The sequence below is a fragment of the Equus caballus genome, chromosome 6 (assembly GCF_041296265.1).
Source record: "Equus caballus isolate H_3958 breed thoroughbred chromosome 6, TB-T2T, whole genome shotgun sequence".
Lineage (NCBI taxonomy): Eukaryota > Metazoa > Chordata > Mammalia > Perissodactyla > Equidae > Equus > Equus caballus.
In genome coordinates, this window is record NC_091689.1 from 82,791,251 (window position 1) to 82,811,798 (window position 20,548).

The 20,548-nt window shown below is 52.3% G+C and overlaps 1 protein-coding gene across 1 annotated transcript; it reads right to left on the reverse strand.

Annotated features, from left to right (window-relative positions):
• Positions 1-7,200: 7,200 nt before the first annotated feature.
• On the reverse strand, positions 7,201-20,142 carry KRT72 (keratin 72). The gene is made up of 9 exons (XM_001504432.6): positions 19,327-20,142; positions 17,560-17,774; positions 13,888-13,948; positions 13,492-13,587; positions 12,582-12,746; positions 11,824-11,949; positions 9,233-9,453; positions 8,545-8,579; positions 7,201-7,779 (listed from the first exon to the last, which is right to left on the reverse strand). Exons 1-9 carry the CDS (start codon positions 19,786-19,788, stop codon positions 7,589-7,591), a joined length of 1,572 nt encoding a protein of 523 aa, XP_001504482.4. The 5' UTR covers positions 19,789-20,142; the 3' UTR covers positions 7,201-7,588.
• Between the last annotated feature and the right edge of the window lie 406 nt (positions 20,143-20,548).

Genomic DNA, 20,548 nt, shown 5'->3' on the forward strand with positions numbered 1-20,548 from the left:
TTTCTCTTATGTCATTGAGACGAGTTGATGACACGAGAAGGGGAGGTTGCGCCTGAACTGGGGGCTTATGCAAGGTCGTTGCTCTAGATTAGACACCACTCTGGGGTTCAGAGAGAAAGTCAGCCAAAATGGGGATGGGCAGAGGGAAGAAAAGACTCCCTTTCACACCAGGCTATTTTATTCTAGAATCCCTATGAGCTGGGCCTTCACTAAGGGGCTCCAAGGGGAAAGAAACACGGTTCTGGTGATTTGAGTCTCCTGGGCCAAGCTTGCACCTCTGCCGCCTGGTGAGTGTGAGCCCCAATCTGCCAGAGGAGCTGGACCTCTTACCGGAGACGTCAACCAAAGAGCAGGAAAGGAATGAGGCTGGAGCTTCAAGGCTGGAGAAGACTGAGGGAAAATAAAAAGTAGGCTTTCAGGTGTCCAGGAAAATGCTGCAGAATGAACTGAGCCCACTCACACCCAGAAGTCACAGCCGGGGAGAGCTGGGAGTGGGCAGGGCTCCGGGCACCCTTTGTATTCGTTCCACAAGCACGCAGTGGGTGCCTCCATGTGCCGGGCTCTGTGCTGGGGGCCGGTCAGGATGGGGCTAGTGATGGTGGTGATGGTGATGATGGCCATGGTGGTGGTGGTGATGCAGAAGGAAGAGGAGAAAGTAGAGGGGAATTTCCTGATGGCCGTGCTGTGACCGTGCCGCACACAGGGGCCCCTCCTGACTGATTCCTGGGGAATTTAATTGCAGGGAATTGTCCATGGCCTCTGACAGTTCCAATCTTCACTGTGTTGGCTACCCTTCAATTAGTCATCACACTCCACACCCCAGTCCTTGAGTTTATTGGACTAATGAGTGTCCCAAGAAGGCCTGAAGAAATGGTTCATTCAGTAAGTGCAGTCATGTGTCACTTAACAACAGGGATACATTCTGAGAAGCGTGTCGTTAGGCAATTTTGTCATTGTGTGAACATCACAGAGTGTACTTACACAAACCTAGATGGTAAAGCCTACTACACGCCTAGGCTATATGGGACTAATTTTATGGGGCCACCGTCATATATGCCGTCCGTCATTGACCAAAACATCGTAAAGCAGCACGTGGCTTATAAGATTGAGTGTGTCCTGTGTGTACTGCTCTACCCTAGACAGACAGAGAGACATCTAAGACACTCTCCTTCCCCTCGAAGAAATTCAAACTGGAAGAGACAAAATATAAGCACACGAAAGCTGTTTTGCTGTTGTTATTGCTGTAGTTTAACTCCATGTGCCTGTATGGGAGTCTGTGTTGAAATGACTGATTGAGACAAGGCGTTATTGAAGTTCTGATTTTTAAAAAAACTTAGGATAAAATACTTCGGGCTTTTGGAGGTGGGGGTTGGGAACTGGGAAGTGGGCTGGACTGGTCAGGTGCACAGGGCATCTGAGAGGCAGTGAGCCGCCCAGGCCATTGCAGGGGAAGGTTTGACTTAGGGAGTAGAGATTAATGGGAGAAACATGTGGAGCTGGCCAAGATAGTTCCCTTCTCCTGGCAGATAGTGTGGAATCATGTGAGGTCCTGGGGGAAGAAATTTCGAAGAGCCAGTGCTTTAGGTTAAAGAACGTGTACCCAGGGAGCCACGAGGGAGCTGAGCCCGTATGCACCATAATCTCCTGCCATCTTGGTTAAGGATACTCCTGGAAGGTAAGAGTCCCACTCTGCAGAGTACATCACACTGGAGGTAAATAGAGAGAAGTGCCCCGAATAATCCCAAATGGACATAACCAAAGTCGTGTCTGCTTGGTTTGAGAATGGATCCTGAAGGTCACTCTTCTCTAGTCCATTGGCCTTCTGACTACTCCTGGGCACAGCCGAGGGAACCAGCGTTCCGTAAATCAAAGTCACTGATGGAGAGAGGAAGAAGCTTAAGGGATTCTTGAGTTGGACGAGACAAGACTTGGAGGCAAACCACAGCGTCTCAGAGTTGGAAAGGACTTGAAACTGAGTTCTCCGATTTCCCTTTGAAAATGAGCTCAGAGCTGAACCCTAATGCTCCCTGCCTGTCTAAACCAGTTTGAAAGCAGCCTGTTCATCCGAGTTAGCTCTCTCAGACAATAGAGTGCATCTACTTTTTCCTCATTCTCTCCACACCCCCTCCCCACACCCTTCCTGACATGTAGTTCTCTGGGTCCTGGAGAGTCAAGTCCAACGTCAGAGGGGTATGCACCCAAGAGGTGGGGCAGAGCCCACTGCTGCTATCTGGGGCTCTAGACACAGGGCTGGGGCAGGGTGGGAGAGATGTTGGGGGAGGGGAGCAGAAAGTCCTGTGTTAGGAAGAAGGACTGACTTACATACTGTTTTGTAGGGTGACCAACTGTCCCAATTTGCCAAGGACTGAGGGGTTTTCCAAGACATGAGACTTCAGAGCTACAATCTGGACAGTTCTGGAAAACCTGGACCATTGATCACCCCCAACATGACCCACCCTATCGCAGAGCACAGAGTACCAGATTCTCCAGTAGTTTGCAGGGGTCGCTGTAGTGACATCTCCCCAAGTCTGTAAAACTTGAATACTCCAGCTGTTCGTCCCTCCTAGTCCCTGTCCCTCCACCCGTGACACACATATGTTAACATGAATTCCCCAGATTATTAAGAAGGCAGGTAGCTGGGTGACGTGAAATTAAATTCAATTCCACTTTCCTTTGTTGCATGCCTGCTCTGTCATAAGCCCCCAGGCTGGTGAAATCCCAGACAGGCGGTCGCCATGGTCGCAGTTCCCATTTCTTGGCGCCACATTACTGCAGAAGACGTTTGCAGCAAGCGTCTATTTATTAAAACTTAGCAGAGGATGTTGGGTGACCTGAACCCTGGCAGTGGTTCCCTTATCTTTGCTAGTGTTAGAACTTTCCACCATGCTCCTCAGTGTCACTCCACAAACACCGTCCTCTGGGTCCAGGGCCTGCCCCAGGACCTCTCCTCAGCATTAGCATCTCTTCCATCTGCCTGCTGCAGCCCAGCTCAGGAGGGGCACATCCCTTCCTTCCTACCTCAAGAGAGAAACGTCAGAGAAATTCAGCCAAGTGGCTGCAGGGTTCACATGGCACCTTTGCGCCCATTAGAAAGAGGCACCCCTTCCTCTGGGCAGATGCAGCCCTTCTCCTGGGTGCACAGCTGGATTTCAGTCCCCACTTGCCCCTCCCTGAGCCCTAGTGCTGGGCACAACCCACGTGGCCCTTGGGGCAGCCTGGGTGGCTCGCCTGAATCTCGAGGATAGGCTCTCGTTACAAAGGTGAGTTGGAGCCTCTGGCCAGAATTCTCCTTCCTCCCAAGGGGACGGTCATCAGCCTGGCTTCCCCTGAATTCTTGTTTACTTCTCAGGGCTGGTTGAGCTCTGTCTTCTGGTCCCCTGGACCTTTTCCTCTCTGAGCCTTGGGGGAAAGTGATGTTCCCCCGGCTCCCACCTCACCAGGGCCCCCAGGGCTCTGTCAACAGGAACTGCCTTGCCCAGCTGCTCTCTGGCTTGGGGAGCTGCAGGCCAGTTCTCCATTTTCCCAGCCTGAGTGTCCTTCTGCCTTCAGCCCATCTGGACTGCATCTCATGGAGCTCCTTCATTCTCATTTCTTTCTCTCTCCTCCTGCTCTGGCTCCTTGGCTGTTAGGACTGGACAGACCCCCAGGCCTTTAGTGAAGATCAAGCCTCTTTAGTTCTCTTTCTTCCCTCTTTTTAAAAAGAAAAGCTCTCTGCACTCTTCACAGCTCCATTCCACCACCTACCTAGTCATCACACGGAGCTCTCCCCTGAGCTCAGAAGCACAGAGCTGTGTCGGGACAAGCTCGGTCTTGCTCCGGGAAGGCATATTTTCTTCCATTTCCTCATTTCAAAACACCGGCGGGCCCCCACTCCTGTATTATTTCATCCATCTCTTTCCCTCAGACCCCTCCACCCACAGCCACGTCTGGAAGAAGTTGCTAAGGCATCTGCTGACCCCCAGCCCCTTTACTGCGTGATTCTTCTTTTGAAAGAGAACAGAGAGGCTGGGAGAAATGCCTTAATCTTTCGATCGTGACTGTGAGTTCTGATGCTCGATCTGCCTCTTCCTCTCCCACTTCCAGAGCAAACAGGCCTGGCCGCGTGGCAGGCTGTGATTAAGCCAGTCATCACTAATGACATGCTCGCTATCTCCCATCAGAGCATCGTGCAGCCCTGCCCAAAGAGGAGGGAGAAGCCCATCCCCACCCCCACCCCTACCCAGTCCCATAGGGAGGAGCCCGAGTTGTGGGCTGGGCTTGGGGGCACCTGCCTGAGGGGTGGGAGTAATGGCCATCCCCCTGCCCTGTGCCCACGTTATAAGGGAGCCTGCAGGGTCCTGGGAACAGGAGTTAGCAACGGGGCAGGAGAAGGGAAGAAACACCCAGAAGGAGAGAGAGAGAGAGAGTTCTCAGAGGAACCCCCTTGCAGCCAGGCAGGGCTTTACACACAGCGCAGGTGGGGCCGGGGAAGGGTGTGCTGAGGGATGGGGGCTCACTCCCAGGACCCCTGAATCAGCACCAGATTCTCAGGTGCCCGTGGAGGAAGAGTGGTCTGAAGGCCCCCAGTCCTCTGACGGGACTGTAACGCCAGCATAGAGGAGAGGTCAGAGAGGAGAGGGAGGGGAGACAGGAGATGGGGCCTGGGCAACACGGAGGCTGGGGCCAGCCTGGGCATGTCTGGGAGCAGAAACGCATCTCCTCCAGCTGGCAGCTCCGCAGTGAGCACAGAGCCATTCAAGATCATCCCACAGCTCCCTCCGTGGTTGGGAGGAAGGTGCGGTACCTGGAGCTGATGGCAGAGGGCAGTGTGTGCACAAAATACAGGCACCAAAGAGTTATTTTTCCTGTCTGGAAATTAGCCGTTGGTGACTGGCTGGCAATGTGCTCCGGTGAACAGACCCAGTGCCCTCCGGCCCTCGCTCGGCCCGTCTCAGCCGGGTCTCTGGGCACAGTCCTGCTGTGGATCGACGGGTCGTGGGCCTGTGTACAGCCAGCGAACACAGGAGACCCCATGAACATGCGTTAATTATTAGAATAACAACTGACATCTATTGGCTGCAAACTGTATTCCAGGCACTGTGTTACTTCCATTAACCCTTTTCATATTCTCACCTCTCCTCCAAGGTGAGAACTTTGTCAGGGAATGAGGTGTCACAGCTGGAAGCATGGACTCTGGAACTGCCATTCAATTCCCACCTCTGCCATTTACTATCCATGCGATGTCGGGTGGGTCATTTAAACCCTCATGACCAAGATGTGTATTATTATAATCGCCCCTTATAACAATAAAACCTAGAAGGTTGTTGGGAGAATTCACCGAGTTGCCAGACATAAGATGCTTAGAAGAGTTTTGCTGGGAAGAGAACCCCGGACAAGGGAAGAGCTCGGTAGAGGCCAGATGGTATCGACCCCACTTTACAAGGGCAGGATCTTGCCCTGGGCCACAACTAGCCATTCGAAGAGCCAGGATTTGAAGGCAGGCCTTTTACACTGAGCCAGTGTGCTAGACCTGGGGGGCCTTGCCTGAGACCATCTGGCCTATGCCTGTCGTCCGAGAACCAGTCTAGCATGTGCCCCAGTTTGGTTGATAAATTATATAAACTGCATACAAACGGATGCATAGCAAACACAATTTTATTAACACAAATGTGTCTCTTCATTTGCATGCCCGATCATCAGGACACATGTGTGTACCTTGAGCTCTTTCTCTCCTGTGAGGGCGGGCTAGACTAAGCTATGCATTTCTGCAGCAGACTTGTATTGAGCGCCAACTGTAAGCTAGATTTGAGGAACCAGGGACAAGGGGCTGGGAGGGGATGGGGTGAAGGGACAGATGTGTGCAGCTAACACAGCACCAGGAAAATAAAGGACCAACTGTAATACAGATTGGGGATGATGCCATGGGTGTGTGGGGCTGTGACCTTGGGCAGTGCACGTAGCCATCCGGGCCTTGCTTTGCCCCCCTGTAAAGAAGGGGGACGGGAGAGTCGTTGGGCGGCAGCTCTAATGTTCCTGCTCATTTAACGCTTGATGAGTTAACAGCATCCACCCAGAGGCACCAGAAGACACGTGAACATCAGAGGTGGCATTTCAGCTGAGCCACAAAGGATGGGCGAGCTTTCAATAAATGTGGCATTGAAGAAAGAGATTGGAAAATCATATTTTCGAAGGTCCTTGCATGTGAAAAGTCCTGGCCTGCTGGAAGAAAGGCTGCAGTGAAAGGATAGGGAACAACGTGGAGGAGAAGGGGCCATGGGCACCTCAAATGCCCCCCTCAAGTGAGGCTCGTCCTTGGGAGGTGGTCTTGCCCTTGAGGACCCGGTTCCCTAGCACCGTGCTCAAGCCAACGCTGCTAACCACCCCTGAGAAGACATACACGCTTGCAGAATCACATGTGTGCCTCGAAGAGCACCCCGGAACCCCCTGCTTCTTACTCCACCAACTTTGCTTCGCGGCGTTCATCACTGCTTGACAGCGTATTCGCGGTTTCTCTGTTAGCTGCTTATTTCACTCTCCCCGTCCCGCTGGACCGTAAGCCTGTGAGCACAGGTCTGTGCCCGGTGGTTCACCCCAGTGCTCCCAGTGCCTGAGCAACGCCCGGCTCACTAAAGACTGGTCAGTGAGCCCCTGCCACACGCACACAACAGATACTGAGGCCTCCACAAGCATATATACATGCAGGTCACAAACTTTAGGGTGGAGAAGAATTGGCTGGAGAAAGAGGAAAGCAGGGCTATTGTCAGGGAGCAGGGTTGGGGTAGGTCGGCCGGAGAGTGAAGAGATGAGGAAAAAGAAGGACCAACCACTCTGGCAACAAGAAGCGGCTAGTGTGTGTCAGTGGGGGTGCTTTTGAGAAGCCACGCTGAAGCGCGAACACCTGACAGTCCTGGCGTGACTTGGCTCCTTGCTCACAGCGGTGGGAGCCTCTATAACGGGTGACAATGCCTGTCTCACAGCTGCCACGTGGAATCGGCACCCCGGTGCAGGGGACGCACCGAACCTGCCAGGAGGCACCTCAGCAACAAATCCTGGCTGTTTACCAGGAGCAGCGCTCACCCAGTGGCCACCTGGCCAGAACCAGACGGCCAAGATCCACGTAAGGCCAGGGACCCGAGGGAAAGCAAGGGTGAGACCCGGAAAAGTCAGACAGGACAATGCAGATATGACATCCTAGGCACAGATTCAACACTGAAACTCAAATGGCACTGACGCTTTATTGTGGGAGAAGCAGAGAATGAGACATGACCCCAACCAGAGGACAAAGAGAGCCCCTCGGCTGTGAAGGCCCAAGAAAGGCACGGGGACAGAGGGGCTGCACCTGGCTGCAGGGAAGCATCCTGGGTATGTGTATTATGTCTGCACCTGGGGGCAGTGACCCAGTGAAAGGTGGCCAAGGAGGAGGTCACCAAAGGTGCCCACAACTGGACTTCCCGCATCAGAGTGTCACCGACTGAGGACAACCAGGAGAGGGGATGGGACTGGGAGTCTGGTGACGGAGGAAGCACTTGCTGACTTGGAAGGGGACCCGGGGTGGAGAGGAGGAGGTGGCCGTAGCTTCCTGCTCACAGAGCCCCCCGCCACCTGCCCTTCATCGGGAGGCCTTTTTGGTGGCACAGCTGCTGCCCGAGGCTTTGACGAGGGGATCCTTGAACTCGCTGCCACAGCTGCCTTTGGTTTTGACATCTGGCGCCGCGGGCTTGTAGCTGTAAGAGCTCGAGGCGCCAAAGCCCACACTGAAGCCAGCGCCTCCGGCCCCAGCGCTGGTGCTGCTGACGACGGCTGGAACGAGAGAGAAGACCCTGGATCCGTGGGCCCTCCTGGGGCACCCTGGCCACTCCCTTCATTCTCGCTCCTGCTCTGGCTTCACGGGTACACAGATGCTCTCTGTTGTGTATTTTTAGTTTACTAAGAGATTTTCATCAGCACCGACCACTTTTCATATACTTGGCCCTGTGTATTTGACCTTTTCCTATGAGTCTGTGTCAATCTAGCAATATCAGGCTTTAAGGCTCTGTCAGTGAATTTCCCACGAGTGGGGCCAAATGGAGACAGGCAGTTCCCGGAGGCCTTTAGGTGCTGCTAGAGAACCGGCCGCCGGGGTATCCCTTCCTCTCCTAACAGCACCTCCCCTGCACGCTCGCAGGCTTCTAAACCCAGAGGAGGGGCCTCCAGCTGTCTTGTCCCATCATTGCACCATTCAGGCTCCCCTCAACCCCTCTTACTGCCATTCTGGGCCTTTATTTTGGTCTGGCCTCAACAAAAATGGAATGTAGCCGTTAAGCCTGATTCTTACAATAGACTCTCAGATTATACACTGTTGGGTATCAGCCAAACTTTCTATAGGTTACCCTTTTGTATTTCGTATTATTATTTTTCTCCATCCACTGCTTCTCCTTGCTTACTAAAGCCAGCTCCCTCCTTGTGCCCCTAAGCACCCCCTGAACCCACTCTGGCGTTCTGACTTCTCTTTGGTGTCATGGAATTAGAGGGGCTTAGACTTCTGGTAGGTGGCCAAGGGCAGAAGCGGGTCCTGCAGGTACTTACAGATGCTCATGGAATTGGGGTATTCACCAGACATCCTGAAGAGGGAGAAAGACAGCTGGTAAACTCCCCATAAACCATCACCCCATCTGTCCAGGGGGCCACCTCTGTGAATGAGCCTCTCCTCTCAGAACGTGCCACCTCTCACCCCAGCCCAGCCTCCTTTCTTCCCACACACCCAGGGGGCCTCTCAAGAAATGGAGAACTGAGATGACAAGTCTGCTACAAGGAGTCAGCTCGCCATCAAAGAGGCTGTGGGATTATCTGATTATCCGTGTAGAATAATTGGGCCCCCGCTTCCCTCCGGTTATGCCATTGGTCTTAGACAATTAAGAGGAATGAGCTCACATCCTCACTGGGCCCCAGCTTTGCCAGAGCAACCTTGAACTTAGAGGACTCTTGGTGGCCATCTGGTCCCTCCCCTCACCCTTAAGAATGCACCATGAGGGGCCAGGGATAATCTGTTTCTCAAACGTCGCTGACGTTCATACTTCCTCTCCTACCACCTTTTTGAGATTTTTACCACTTAGTCTTTCTTGTTGTCTAAGTTTGGTCTTTCTTACTGCACCATGTCAAGCCCACTCTCTCTAGTTTCACCTCAGTGGGCCCTCAACAGAGCTACACAGCTTGTTTTCAGTCTTTCTGCTAACGCGGAGACATAACTGATCCAGACAAAGCTATCTGCTCTCACCGGCACTCCTCGCTCTCCAGCAGCTTGCGGTAGGTGGCGATCTCCATGTCCAGGGCCAGCTTCAGGCTCATCAGCTCCTGGTACTCACGCAGCATCCGGGCCAGCTCCTCCTTGGCCTGATGCAGGGCGGCCTCCAGCTCCTCCAGCTTGGCCTGGGCGTCCTTCAGGGCATTGTCGCCCCGCTGCTCAGCATCGGCGATGGCCATCTCCAGGTTGGAGCACTGAGGGGCAAACAGATTCGGAGCTTTGAGTCAGAGCACGGTTCTGAGATCTTGCTCAGACGGCCTCCCCTCATTCAGTCTTGACTGACAGAAGACGCTTTGAGGTCCTCCTGGTTTCTCCAGCTTTGGACATCACTGGAGGTGACTGTGTCTTTGCCCTGACTCCAGGTATTGTTCACCCCAGCTCAGGCCCTGGCATGTGAAGGATGAAGCATCCTTACCATGGGAGAGAGGAGGGGAAGGAGAGAATGTGGGCAACCTGGGACGTGGCCTCTGCCCTTCCCTCCCGTCTGTAACATCAGCTGTAAGATTGTAATGCCAACCCTGAAAAGTCTCCGGATAGCTGGCCTTAATTCTGCCCCACAGTGCAAGGCTGTCTTGAAAGATCCCGTAAATTGTGAAAAAAAATGGGGGACTAATGAAGTTCCTATTAATAAAATGTCTGTCGATTAAATCTGCGGCACTGAGAGTCTCTGAAGTTCCACAGAGAATCATGCTATCTGGCATCAGCCTCACTTTTACATAACTAACAGGTCTTACAAGTTTACCGAGGTCCGGCTTCTGGAAATAAACATGTAACCTGCAGGAGGAAACTGCAGATGGGGCTCTGCGTTTGCATGGTGGGAGGGCTGCTCCATGGGCTTCTTGAGCCTTGGGGTCTTAGGTGTGTGTTCCGGTCGCTTGGCTAAGGTTTGGGTGGGATCTAAGTATCTGGCTTCTCTTTCTGGGATGTCCCCTTCCTCTGGAGTCAAATTTGCTTCACCCCAAGGAGAGCAGCTGATCCTGAAGCCAGATGGAATTCTAGGCTCTTGTCCAGCTGGTGCCACTCTCCTCTGCCAGTTGGGGCCCCCAGCCAGAGCGTTCTGGGTGAGCAGCTCACAGCATCAGTGGAGACACCTAGAACCACCTAGAACCCAGCTGCCCAACCACGGAAAACCATGCCCCATCCTTGAGACTGTGGAGGTCTAATTATTCATGGGATGGCAATAAACTCTGTGCCCTGAATTCAATCAAACTGCCCTCCATTCTTTTTCACTACCCAAGATCCCAAGGGTGAACCTGGGGGACTCCAAAAGCTTGGGTCTTGTGAATGTGGTGTGAGTTGAGAGAACACAAAATTTGGGCATCCTTTGAAACAATTATCATGTGAATTCTGGGGCCACTGAATGCCAAGAGAGTCTGCATATGAAACTGTGGGCTTCTTAGGTGAGGGGCCAGAAGGGCAGGAAGGCACCTCAGCTGAGGGCCCTCAAGAGAGGGACCACGCATCAAGAGTCATCCACATGGAGGACATCTTCCCTGACCTCCAAAGCATGGTGGCATTCTGATCGCAGAAAGTCACTTTCTGGTTCACGGTAATAGCCATGAACATGTAGCATTTTATCAGATAAACATTGTAATCAGATACTGAGGTAGCTTCAAACACCTTGATTTTCTTTCATTTATGCAAAACTTGATTAAGTAAGAACACCGTGAGCTCTCATTTCTTTCTTCTTCCCGTGGCCATGAGCCTACTGCACAGAGGAGCTCTGTGTGTACATGTATGTGTGCATGTGTGTGCAAGGTGAGGGAGAGGGCGGTAAGGGGGCAGGGCAGGGTGATAAGGCGACTTAATTTGTCCAGGAAGCTGAGACCTTACACCCTCACACGGGCCTCCACAAACTCTGGGAAACGCACGGGTTTGCACGGGAATCACAATCACGGCCCCAATAAGGCCCTTCCAGGGGGTTCCCGGTGCAGCACCCCCCACAGCACAACCACAGGGAAGGGCAAACACAGAGCAGAGCCCCAGCCAAGGCTACGGTGGGGGCTCTTCCTTCCTCACTCTCTTCTGAAATCCACTGCCGGACCCTCCTTCCTCCAGCATGGATTCATCATGTGAAACCTCCAACTAGCTCCTTTTTACCTACTGCACCGGGTCTAAACTCTACTGCCCAGCTTTGAGGGTGTCCATAATCTGCCCCTTGCTACCTAGTGGTGTTCTGCTCCCTGCCACCCCACCCATCGTGGACCTTCTGCTCTGGGTAGGTGACTCTCCTCCCTGTACACATGCCAGGCACGTGCCCACCTTGGATCCACGGCTCCTGCTGGTCCCTTCAGTACCCCTTCCCCTCTCCATGTAATCCCGCATCCTGCAGACAGCCTCACTTGGGTCCTCATTCAGCTCGAGCCCGCTGGACTCCCACAGCACTTACGAGCATGCCGCCAGTGGCGGGACGCTTCACCCTTCCATACGACTTTAGACCGAGCTCTCTTCATGAATTATAAATGCCCTAAGGAGCGACAGTGTCTTACCCCTTTTCCATAATTGGTCTCATACCACTTGGTGCTCAACGAACCTTGTCAGCTGGTTCATTTCATAGAACCCACCTGCTTCTTTACGCTCCCTATCTCTGAGCGGATCCTCTGGGTCAGCCGGTTGAGCTCCGAGATCTCGGCCTTGGTGAGTTTGAGGTCATCCCCATGCTGGCCTGCCGTAACCTGCAGCTCCTGGATCTGAAGTTCAGTGACAAGAGAAGAGGAGGACAGGACAGTTGGGAATTTACCTCTTAAGTGTGTTCAGCATGGGGAGGCGGGTGGCTACATGCTGTTCTCATTATCCAAGCTTTGTAGACAGCAGCGAAGGAGGGAGGGAGGGAAGAGGGAGGGAGGGAAAGAGGGAGGACAAAGGTCGAGGAGAAAGACAACCCTTTCCTTCTGGAGAGGAAGGCCCTGCCCCAGTTCACAGCATCCTTGTGTTCTCAAAAGTGGCAGCCTTGGTGGAGTTCGAATTTCCTGTCCTCATTTTGACAATGTTGGAAACAAGAAGAAAAGCCAAGATGTACAGATTACCCACAGAAACGGTGTCAGAGTCTTATCAGAGTTGTGGCTGGTGTGGCCTCTACTGTCAGCAAGGGCCATGGCAGGGGAAAGGCCAAGCCCATATACGTTCCCAACATGTGCCAAGACTGTGGTTGACCTCCCTGGACCAGGGGGAGGCATTTCCACAAGGCCCAACTCCAAGATGGAGGTCTCTGCCCAGCCCAAGTACACACGCATGCACACAAACAAGCACATACATGCACACACGCATGCATGCATGATGAGCTGTGGTCACTGGGCCTCCACACAGCTGACACTCCGCTCACCTTGCTGTGGTACAGCGCTTCAGCCTCCGCCTTGCTCTTCTGGGCGATCTCCTCATACTGGGCGCGGACCTCGTCAATGATGCTATCCAGGTCCAGGTCCCGGTTGTTGTCCATGGACAGGATGACGGATGTATCACTGATGTGAGACTGGATCTGAGCGATCTCCTGGGGGGCAGTTAGGGGAGAGGAGCCATTTAGGGTTCCCCTGGTGGGAGCCCATCTCCTCATCCTCCTTGGCAAATCCCCCACCGCCCCTTTCTGCCCTTCTTTGGGGTTTGAGCCCTGCCTTCAACCAGTGTCTGCCGGTGTGAGATGAGCGCACTGGGCTTCTAGCCCCAGGTTGGCTGGCCCTCTCCACGATGCATTCAGGACCTCCCCCACCCCCATTCCACGCTCTCTGCAGCAATGGCCACCTTCACCCATAGGACCGTCTGAACTCCTTACCTGGCCCTCAGCGCCCTCCAGGGAGTCACCAGTGACCTTCCCTGCTCCAGGCCCCTCAAGCTCTAGCACAGCTCGGGCCTCTGACCCTCCACTCGTTCTGCTCCGTCAGGCCGGATCATGCCCCTCCCAGCACCCACGCAGCCTCCCTTATCTTTCCGCAGGATGTGTCCCTGACAGCTCGGGCAGAACTCGCGCTTCCTTCCTCTGCAGTCCCAAAACTCAGCTACGCGTGGTTTTCCCTGTCGGATTGTGAATTCCTGGAGGACAGGGGTCATTTCTTCTCCATCACGGTCCCATCAAAGCCCACCTCATTGTTTGGCACACAGTAGGGCCTCAGCGAATGTCTGCCGCCCTGCGTTGAAAGACTTCTCTGCTAGCCTTTGGTCCACACAACCATCCTGGCCAAGGGCCAGAAGGCACTTGGAAGAGGAGCAGACCACACAAGTGAGGTCAGCGAGGTCCTCACCCCTTCATAGAGGCACCTGAAGAATTTGATCTCATCCGTCAAGGAGTCCACCTTGGCCTGGAGCTCAGCCTTGTTCATGTAGGCGGCGTCCACATCCTGGGGAGCATGGAGAGGGGCTAGCTGACTTCCCTCCCTCCCTGCCACAAGGAGCCCCAGGTCCCCTCCTCGACCCCCTCCCCTTACCCCATGCTCCACAGGGAGGCCTGATCCAGGAGAGCAAACCAGCTAATGTGCAGCGGGATGGCCAGCCCGGAGGGCGGCAAATGCCTGGAGTCTAAGCCCCAGCCAAGGGACTGAGTGACCCACGGGGTCTCTTTCCTCAGCCTGCAAACATCACCCTGCCGGGTGCTCAGGGGCCCTCTAGCCTTCTTCCAGCCCTTCCTGCTCCCCTCTTGCCTTCTTAAGCACCACAAACTCATTCTCAGCAGCTGTGCGTCTGTTAATCTCCACCTCGTACCTGCGTGGGGCAAGAGAAAGGAGAAAGCGTTGCCAATGGGATAATTCCATTCTGCGAGCACTCACTGAGCAGTTAGCGCTCACCCCTGTGCTGAGAACTGCAGGGCAGCATCCACAAGCTGGGGTTCACGCACCCCTGGGACGTGCATAGCCTCCCTAAAGGCGATGAGACAAGGACAGGTTTGAAGGAATCACCTTCCAGCTCCGCAGTTCAGAGGCAGTCTGCCCTAAACGGTATCTGCCTGAGGACGCACCAGGGATGGAGATGTCAGGCGGGGTCTTCTGTCCCACATCCCTTCACAATGACCCCCTCCCGTGCGACAGCAGGAAGACACACCCCCTCTGCCATCTGGCACCTGAGTGCAGTGCATCTGCCCAGGGCACAAAAACCTTCCAGGCACCAGACAAAACACCATTCCCACCTTCCAGCTCCACGTTATACCTGTTTCTTAGACATATTTCTGTTCCAGGTGAAGCAAGATCTTAGAGATCAGGGGTTTGGAAGGGGCTGAGATGTTCTTAATACAGACATACTGCAGAGCAGATGGGGGTGGGGCGGGTAAAATTACTTAATCCCATTTAAAGACCTCGCTCTTCCATCTCTCTGCCACGTTAGTGAAATGGGTTATTTAAAATTCGACTGGAACACTTTCTGAGATTGACAGATTTTTCTAGTTACACCAGATGAAACACATAGGAGACAGTTTGTATAATTTATCTCAGATTCCACGTGTTATTCAAGAGATAATTGAAAACTTTTTATCACATTATGTTATGGAATAGTTGTTTCTGTTTCAATCTTTATCTCATATTATCTTATAAAATATTCAATATTATCTACCTCCTATTAACAAAAATAAAAACATACGTTAGTTATCAGACCATTTAGTTTTTAGCAGTTTATATCTTTCTATTTCATAAAATATGTAGAAAAAATTTGATGATGATGGCTATCAAAATTAATGACACTAGTTTGTCACATATAATTTTTCATTATTTACTTCTAGAAACCAAACACTGGAGTTCAATACACACATACACACATTTACTAAGAAAACAATGCATTTTATAGTACTACTGACTTTATAAATAACTTATAACTTAAAAAACACATTACAATGCACAATTAAAATTTAAACCACAAGAAAGTGCATATTGATTTCTTATTTTATAAGATAGATGTATTATTACATTAAATCTACATCACTTTAATCTTGAATGTTTTCAATAACCTACTACGCAAGATACAGTCCTCAGTTGATTGCTGAGTGGGTTTTATAATAGTTCCCAAAGTGCATATTTATATTTTTATTTGAATTTAGAAATGAAGAAAATTGGAGTTCAAACAAGGAAAGGATCAAAATTCACAATTTTTACAGCAGAGCTTGTTCATTAACTTTTTAGATAAACGATGGTGGGTATTCAATTGCCATGAATATATATGCAATTGGATACATTTAAACGAGCTGATATAGCCGTTATAATATTAAATAGCAACATATATAATATGCATGAAAGTATGTCCTCTGCAACTACTTAAATTTATGATAAATAATTTTATATCAATTTTTTAATTGTGGGAAGATTTTTTTACATTGTGAGTTTTAAGTAATTATTTTAGAATGCCTGTGAGAAAAATCTAGAAGACCACTGCCACAGGGTATACAATGGTGCTTAAGACATACAAGTTGCCTCTCCTCTGGAATCTCATAGTTTTACAAGAAGGTAAATACATGGAAAATTCTAACACAGGCATGATGTATGATCTCTTATATCATGAAAGAGGTACCCAAACAGCGGCTGAGGACCCACAGGTGTGAAAGATTAGTGATAAAATTAATTTTTAAAAATAATAACAAAAGCAGCCCATATTTCTTACACCCCTTACTACATCCTAGAACACTGCGCTAAACTCTTCACCGACATCATCCCTTCCAATCCCCACGACGGCCCTACGCAGCAGCTTCTATTATTATCTCCCAATTCTGTGAACGAGGTGAAGCCTTGGCCGAGGTCATAAAGCTGGTCATTAGTGAAGCTGGATTCATTCTCAGTGTCTAGAAACATAGCAGATTTTTGAGTTTTGATTTTGTATCCTACAACTTTACTGAATTCCTTTATGAGTTCTCATAGTTTTTTGATGGAGTCTTTAGGGTTTTCTATATATAAGATCACGGGAGTTTTTGACATATCGGCCTGGGCTTCCTGCTAATTTGAGAGGTGGGAGCACTGAGGCTGGGTGCTCTGGAATATCATCTAAAGAAGGGATGTGGAGCTCCGGGCTGGTGGGAACTGGCCAGACCAGTTATACTGAATTCTGAAACTCCATTAAGCATGGTAAATTGAATCCAGGTGCCCCCGCTGATACAGCTTACCAGGGAAAAAAAATAGGGAAGCAAGGGTTCAAATTCAAGACTTCTGACATCAGGGTGACAACGCCTTACATTGGTCTGCCACTTTGGCTCTTTTAAGAGCTGTTAACGCATTACTATCTGGCATCACCCTCTCAACAGCTCTTCCAGGTGGCAGGACAGGTATCTGATTTTTCCATATCTGATTTTTATAAATATTAAAACTGAAGTTCACAGATGACCAAGAGACTCAATCGTGGTCACTTGACTAGTGAGTGGTAATTCAGGAACACCTGGCCTTTCCAGTCTGAAAGGCCCAGAGACAGCACGGCCCCCAGATGCCCCTTACCTGGACATCTAGGCTGTGCCTGGCAGCCCCCTCTACTTCCCAGAATCCTGCTCAAATTTCCATTGGGCTCCAATTTCCATCTTAATTCCAGTCAGTGTCAATTCACACCACATTCATGTCCATGGACTGAGGGCTCTCCGAAAATGTTCTTTAAGCCTTCCCCCAAATCTGTGTGCCTTGAGAGGCCAGGGGCCATGTCACCTCCTCCCTCAGGATCTCCATGCAGACTCAGGCCAGAATTCTGCTTTGAGGGAACTGCAGAATAGGGATGACAGGCAGATTGAAAGAGGAGCAAGAGAAATTGCTCAGCTCTGACCATCTCTACCCCTTGAACAGTGAAAGAAGTCATTGATCCCTAGAAATCTTGGCACCTAGAAACTTCCAAGACCACACTGAGCCTGGATTTATCACTCTCTCCCCATTGGCTCAACTCGGAGGCAGAAACCATCTCTGGTTCCATGTACACTCTCAATTGTTCTCTTTAATGGTGGGATTCAGCAACACAGATATGCCGCAACATAAAGGTTTTTAAAATTCATTTTTGCATAGCTTTAAGATTTGTTCTGGGATTGGTGGGGTGTCTCATGTTCTGGAAACTCCCATGGAAAACTCACTTAGGAGGAGCTGAAAAGCTATTTGGGTTGTCCATCTGGTTTTGAGAAAATTCTTTTCCCCCCATTCCTATGCTTCCAAAGTTAAAAATTGAGCACACCATTTCCTAGGCAGTTCAGAGCACCATTTGGGGTAGATCTTTTCTCTTCCTAAATCTCATCCCATCTGGATCTCTCTCCTCACCCTATGGAAAGGGAAATAGCAATGGAATCAGCACAGGATCTAAGAAGGTAAAAATGCTGGCTCCAAATGGAAACGTCACTGTAATCAAGACCCTGTATTCTCTGCCCCTCTGCTCACCTCTTCTTGTAGTCCTCCACCACGTCCCGCATGCTCCTCAGCTCCGAGTCCAGCCTCACCCGGTCCCCGGACAGCGTCTCCAGCTGCTTCCGCAGGTTGCTGATGTAACCTTCCAGGATGGGCTCCAGGTTGTTCTTGCAGTTGTTCAGGTCCAGCTGCTGCAGCAGGTTCCACTTGGTCTCCAGCACCTGGTTCTGCTGCTCCACGAACCGCACCTGGAACCCAAAGGTGCTCATAGCCCCATGCTGTTGCTTCTCAAGAGAGGGGAGAGGGCCCCAGAAATCAGATGCAATCATCCTGAGGTGGGGGGTGGGGGCAGGAAAGAGCAACATCAGAGAGTGGATTCAGCCAGGCAACATGCCCACCTGGGTCTCCAAGACAAGAAATAAGATCCAGTCTAAAAGAAACCAGGAAGTGCGTTTCAGCAACGCCCTGTCTGCCACCCTGAGTTACCACGTGAGTGAGGTAGCTCCTTTTGCTAGAAATGCTCGTGTTTTCGGAGTGAAGGGAAATGGGAAGCAGGAGAACAGTGGCAGGGGCTGGCTCTGGAGGGCCACACTGGCGGTCGGCATTTCTCTTATAGACAGTCTAAACTGCCCTTCATTGATTTGTTTCTTTGGTTTTCAAAGTGAATTATCACATCTTTACAGGTTTATTTCCTACTGGACCAAAGGTTTCACGTTTTTGGACTAAAGAGCTTCAGGTCCTCTGCCACCCACTCCTTCCTCTTCTCCCCTGTCCCTCTAGCTTAAGGGAGAGAATGAGATAAGCCAGGGAAGAACAGACCAAGGGGAGGAAATGGCTGTCTTCTGGGACGGCAGCCCTGCTCCTCTCCTCCAGCCGCCTCACCTCCTCTTCCCCAGCTCAGGGGTGAGGGACACCGGCTACTGTCGCCTCTCCCAGCAGCTCGGGCACCTTTCCTAGCCTCCCTCTGTCCTAGTTTCCTCGTCTGCAAGGCTGACCATGGGCTGATAAATGAGAGCCACTTGGAACAGCACCAGGCACTGAGGAATGTCAGCCATTACTCGTATTATGTCCCCTGTCACTCATGGTCCAGACCTTCTGCCCCAGGGGTGAGACAGGTGAAGCCCAGTCCTTGTCTCCTCCCCATTCACTGGGGTCACTGTCTCTGATTCTCCAGAGACAGCTTCCCCGTTACTCAATTTCTGGGCACGCACACACACACACACACACACACACACACACGTGTAACCTGCCATGCCCTCCTTCTGAACCGTCTCCCTTCAGCCCCACCCTTCAGTTTCCTGGCTCTTTTCTCTCACTCCTCTAGAAACCTTCTTGGCTTACACCCTTACCCCACTTCCCACGTTCCAAGTCCTCCCCCATTTGCCAAGCATTGCGTCCTGTGACACCCCTGACCTGTGTCCCTCTAATGCCCCTGTCCTGAATGTGTGTCCCCATCTCCTTGTCTGATATTGAGGGCCCTCAGAGGGCCCATTCCCCACATCTCCTGCCCCTGACATGTTCCCTCCTTTCCAAGAGTCTTGTCCTGGCAAAGAAGGAATGAAGCTCCCATTTATAATGAACTCCCGAGTGTGAGCCAGGCAATTTAAAAACAGGCAGCTCATCCTCATTACAACCCTCTGGGGCAAGAGGCGCTCTTGGGCCCATTTTCCAGATGAGGAAGGGGAGGCTCAGAGAGGATAACTCGCTGGACCCAGATCCCGCGCAGCTGTCAGTGGCAGGGCCAGTATCCTGTGTACACTGCTCACCAACGCAGGGACAGGCAGGTGCTGGAGGACCCACCTTGTCGATGAAGGAGGCGAACTTGTTGTTCAGCGCCTTGATCTGCTCCCGCTCCTGGGCGCGCACCTTCTGGATCTCAGGGTCCAGCTCCACGTTGAGGGGGGCCAGGAGGCTCTTGTTGACGGTGACCTGAGGGATGCCACCGGGCGGGCACACGGAGGGACACGCGGGCCCCAGCCCGGCGCTGCCGAAGACCGTGCCCACGAAGCCCCCCAGGCGACCGCCGCCGGGGCCCGCGGAGTGGCCGAGCGCGTAGGCACCGGGTCGCCCGGCCGCGACGCTCAGCGCCAGGCGCCGGCCGCCGCCCGGGCTGAAGAGGCTCCTGCTGCCGAAGGCGGCCGTGCCCTGGACGCCGGCCCGGAACGAGGCTGCGCTGCCGCTGACTCGGCCCGCGATGACGGCCGAGCAGCCGCTGAAGCCCCGGCGCTCGGCGCCCGCGCAGTAGCGCAGCTGGCGGCTCATGGCTGCGGGGACCGCGCTGCGCGTGGAGCAAGAGGGGCGCGGGGCCGCTGACTCGCCGCCCTCGCTCGCCCCTTAAATAGCCCCAGCGCGGGGCCGGGCGGGCTGGAGTCAGCCTAATTTGTAGGTCGGGGACATCTTTTAGGCCACATGGGGCCTCTTGGGTTCTTCGTCTAGGAAATTACCATGCCCTGTCTGAGATTTTTGTCTCTTCCACCCTGAACGCCCCATGCATCCCCCATAAAAGGCCCAGACCCTTTATTTGCTTTGCTTACCTCCTGCACTGTAATAATTTGGCTCCCTTATCTCCACTTGCTGCCCTGCAATTACTGGGGTTATCACTGCCAGGATCTCCATGGAAGCTTCCAGCAGGTCTGGCCTCTCTGGGGGTGTGTGTGGGAGGGTGATACAGGGAGCAGATGTCCAGGCAGGTGCTGCTTCAGAAGGACATGAACAGGGTCAAGAGGATTCCAGAGAATCATCTGTAGCCTGTCCTGGCTGCGTCCCCAGGCTTGAGGATGGCTCTGTCCGGAGTCCTGGGAGGCAGTCGCGAGGGTGGAGACTTGTGGCCCTTCTGCAGGGAACTCTCAATCTGTTGGGGGAGGCTGGGCACAGTGATGGACTGAAGGCCACTGAGAGCTCTGGCCACAAGTGTGAGGCCCCAGTTAAAATGTTTCTCCAGGCGGGCGTTTCTGGACCCAGTGGGGGAGATGCCAGCTGGGAAGGAGGGAAGAAGGCAGCCTGGGGAGATGACACAGGAAAG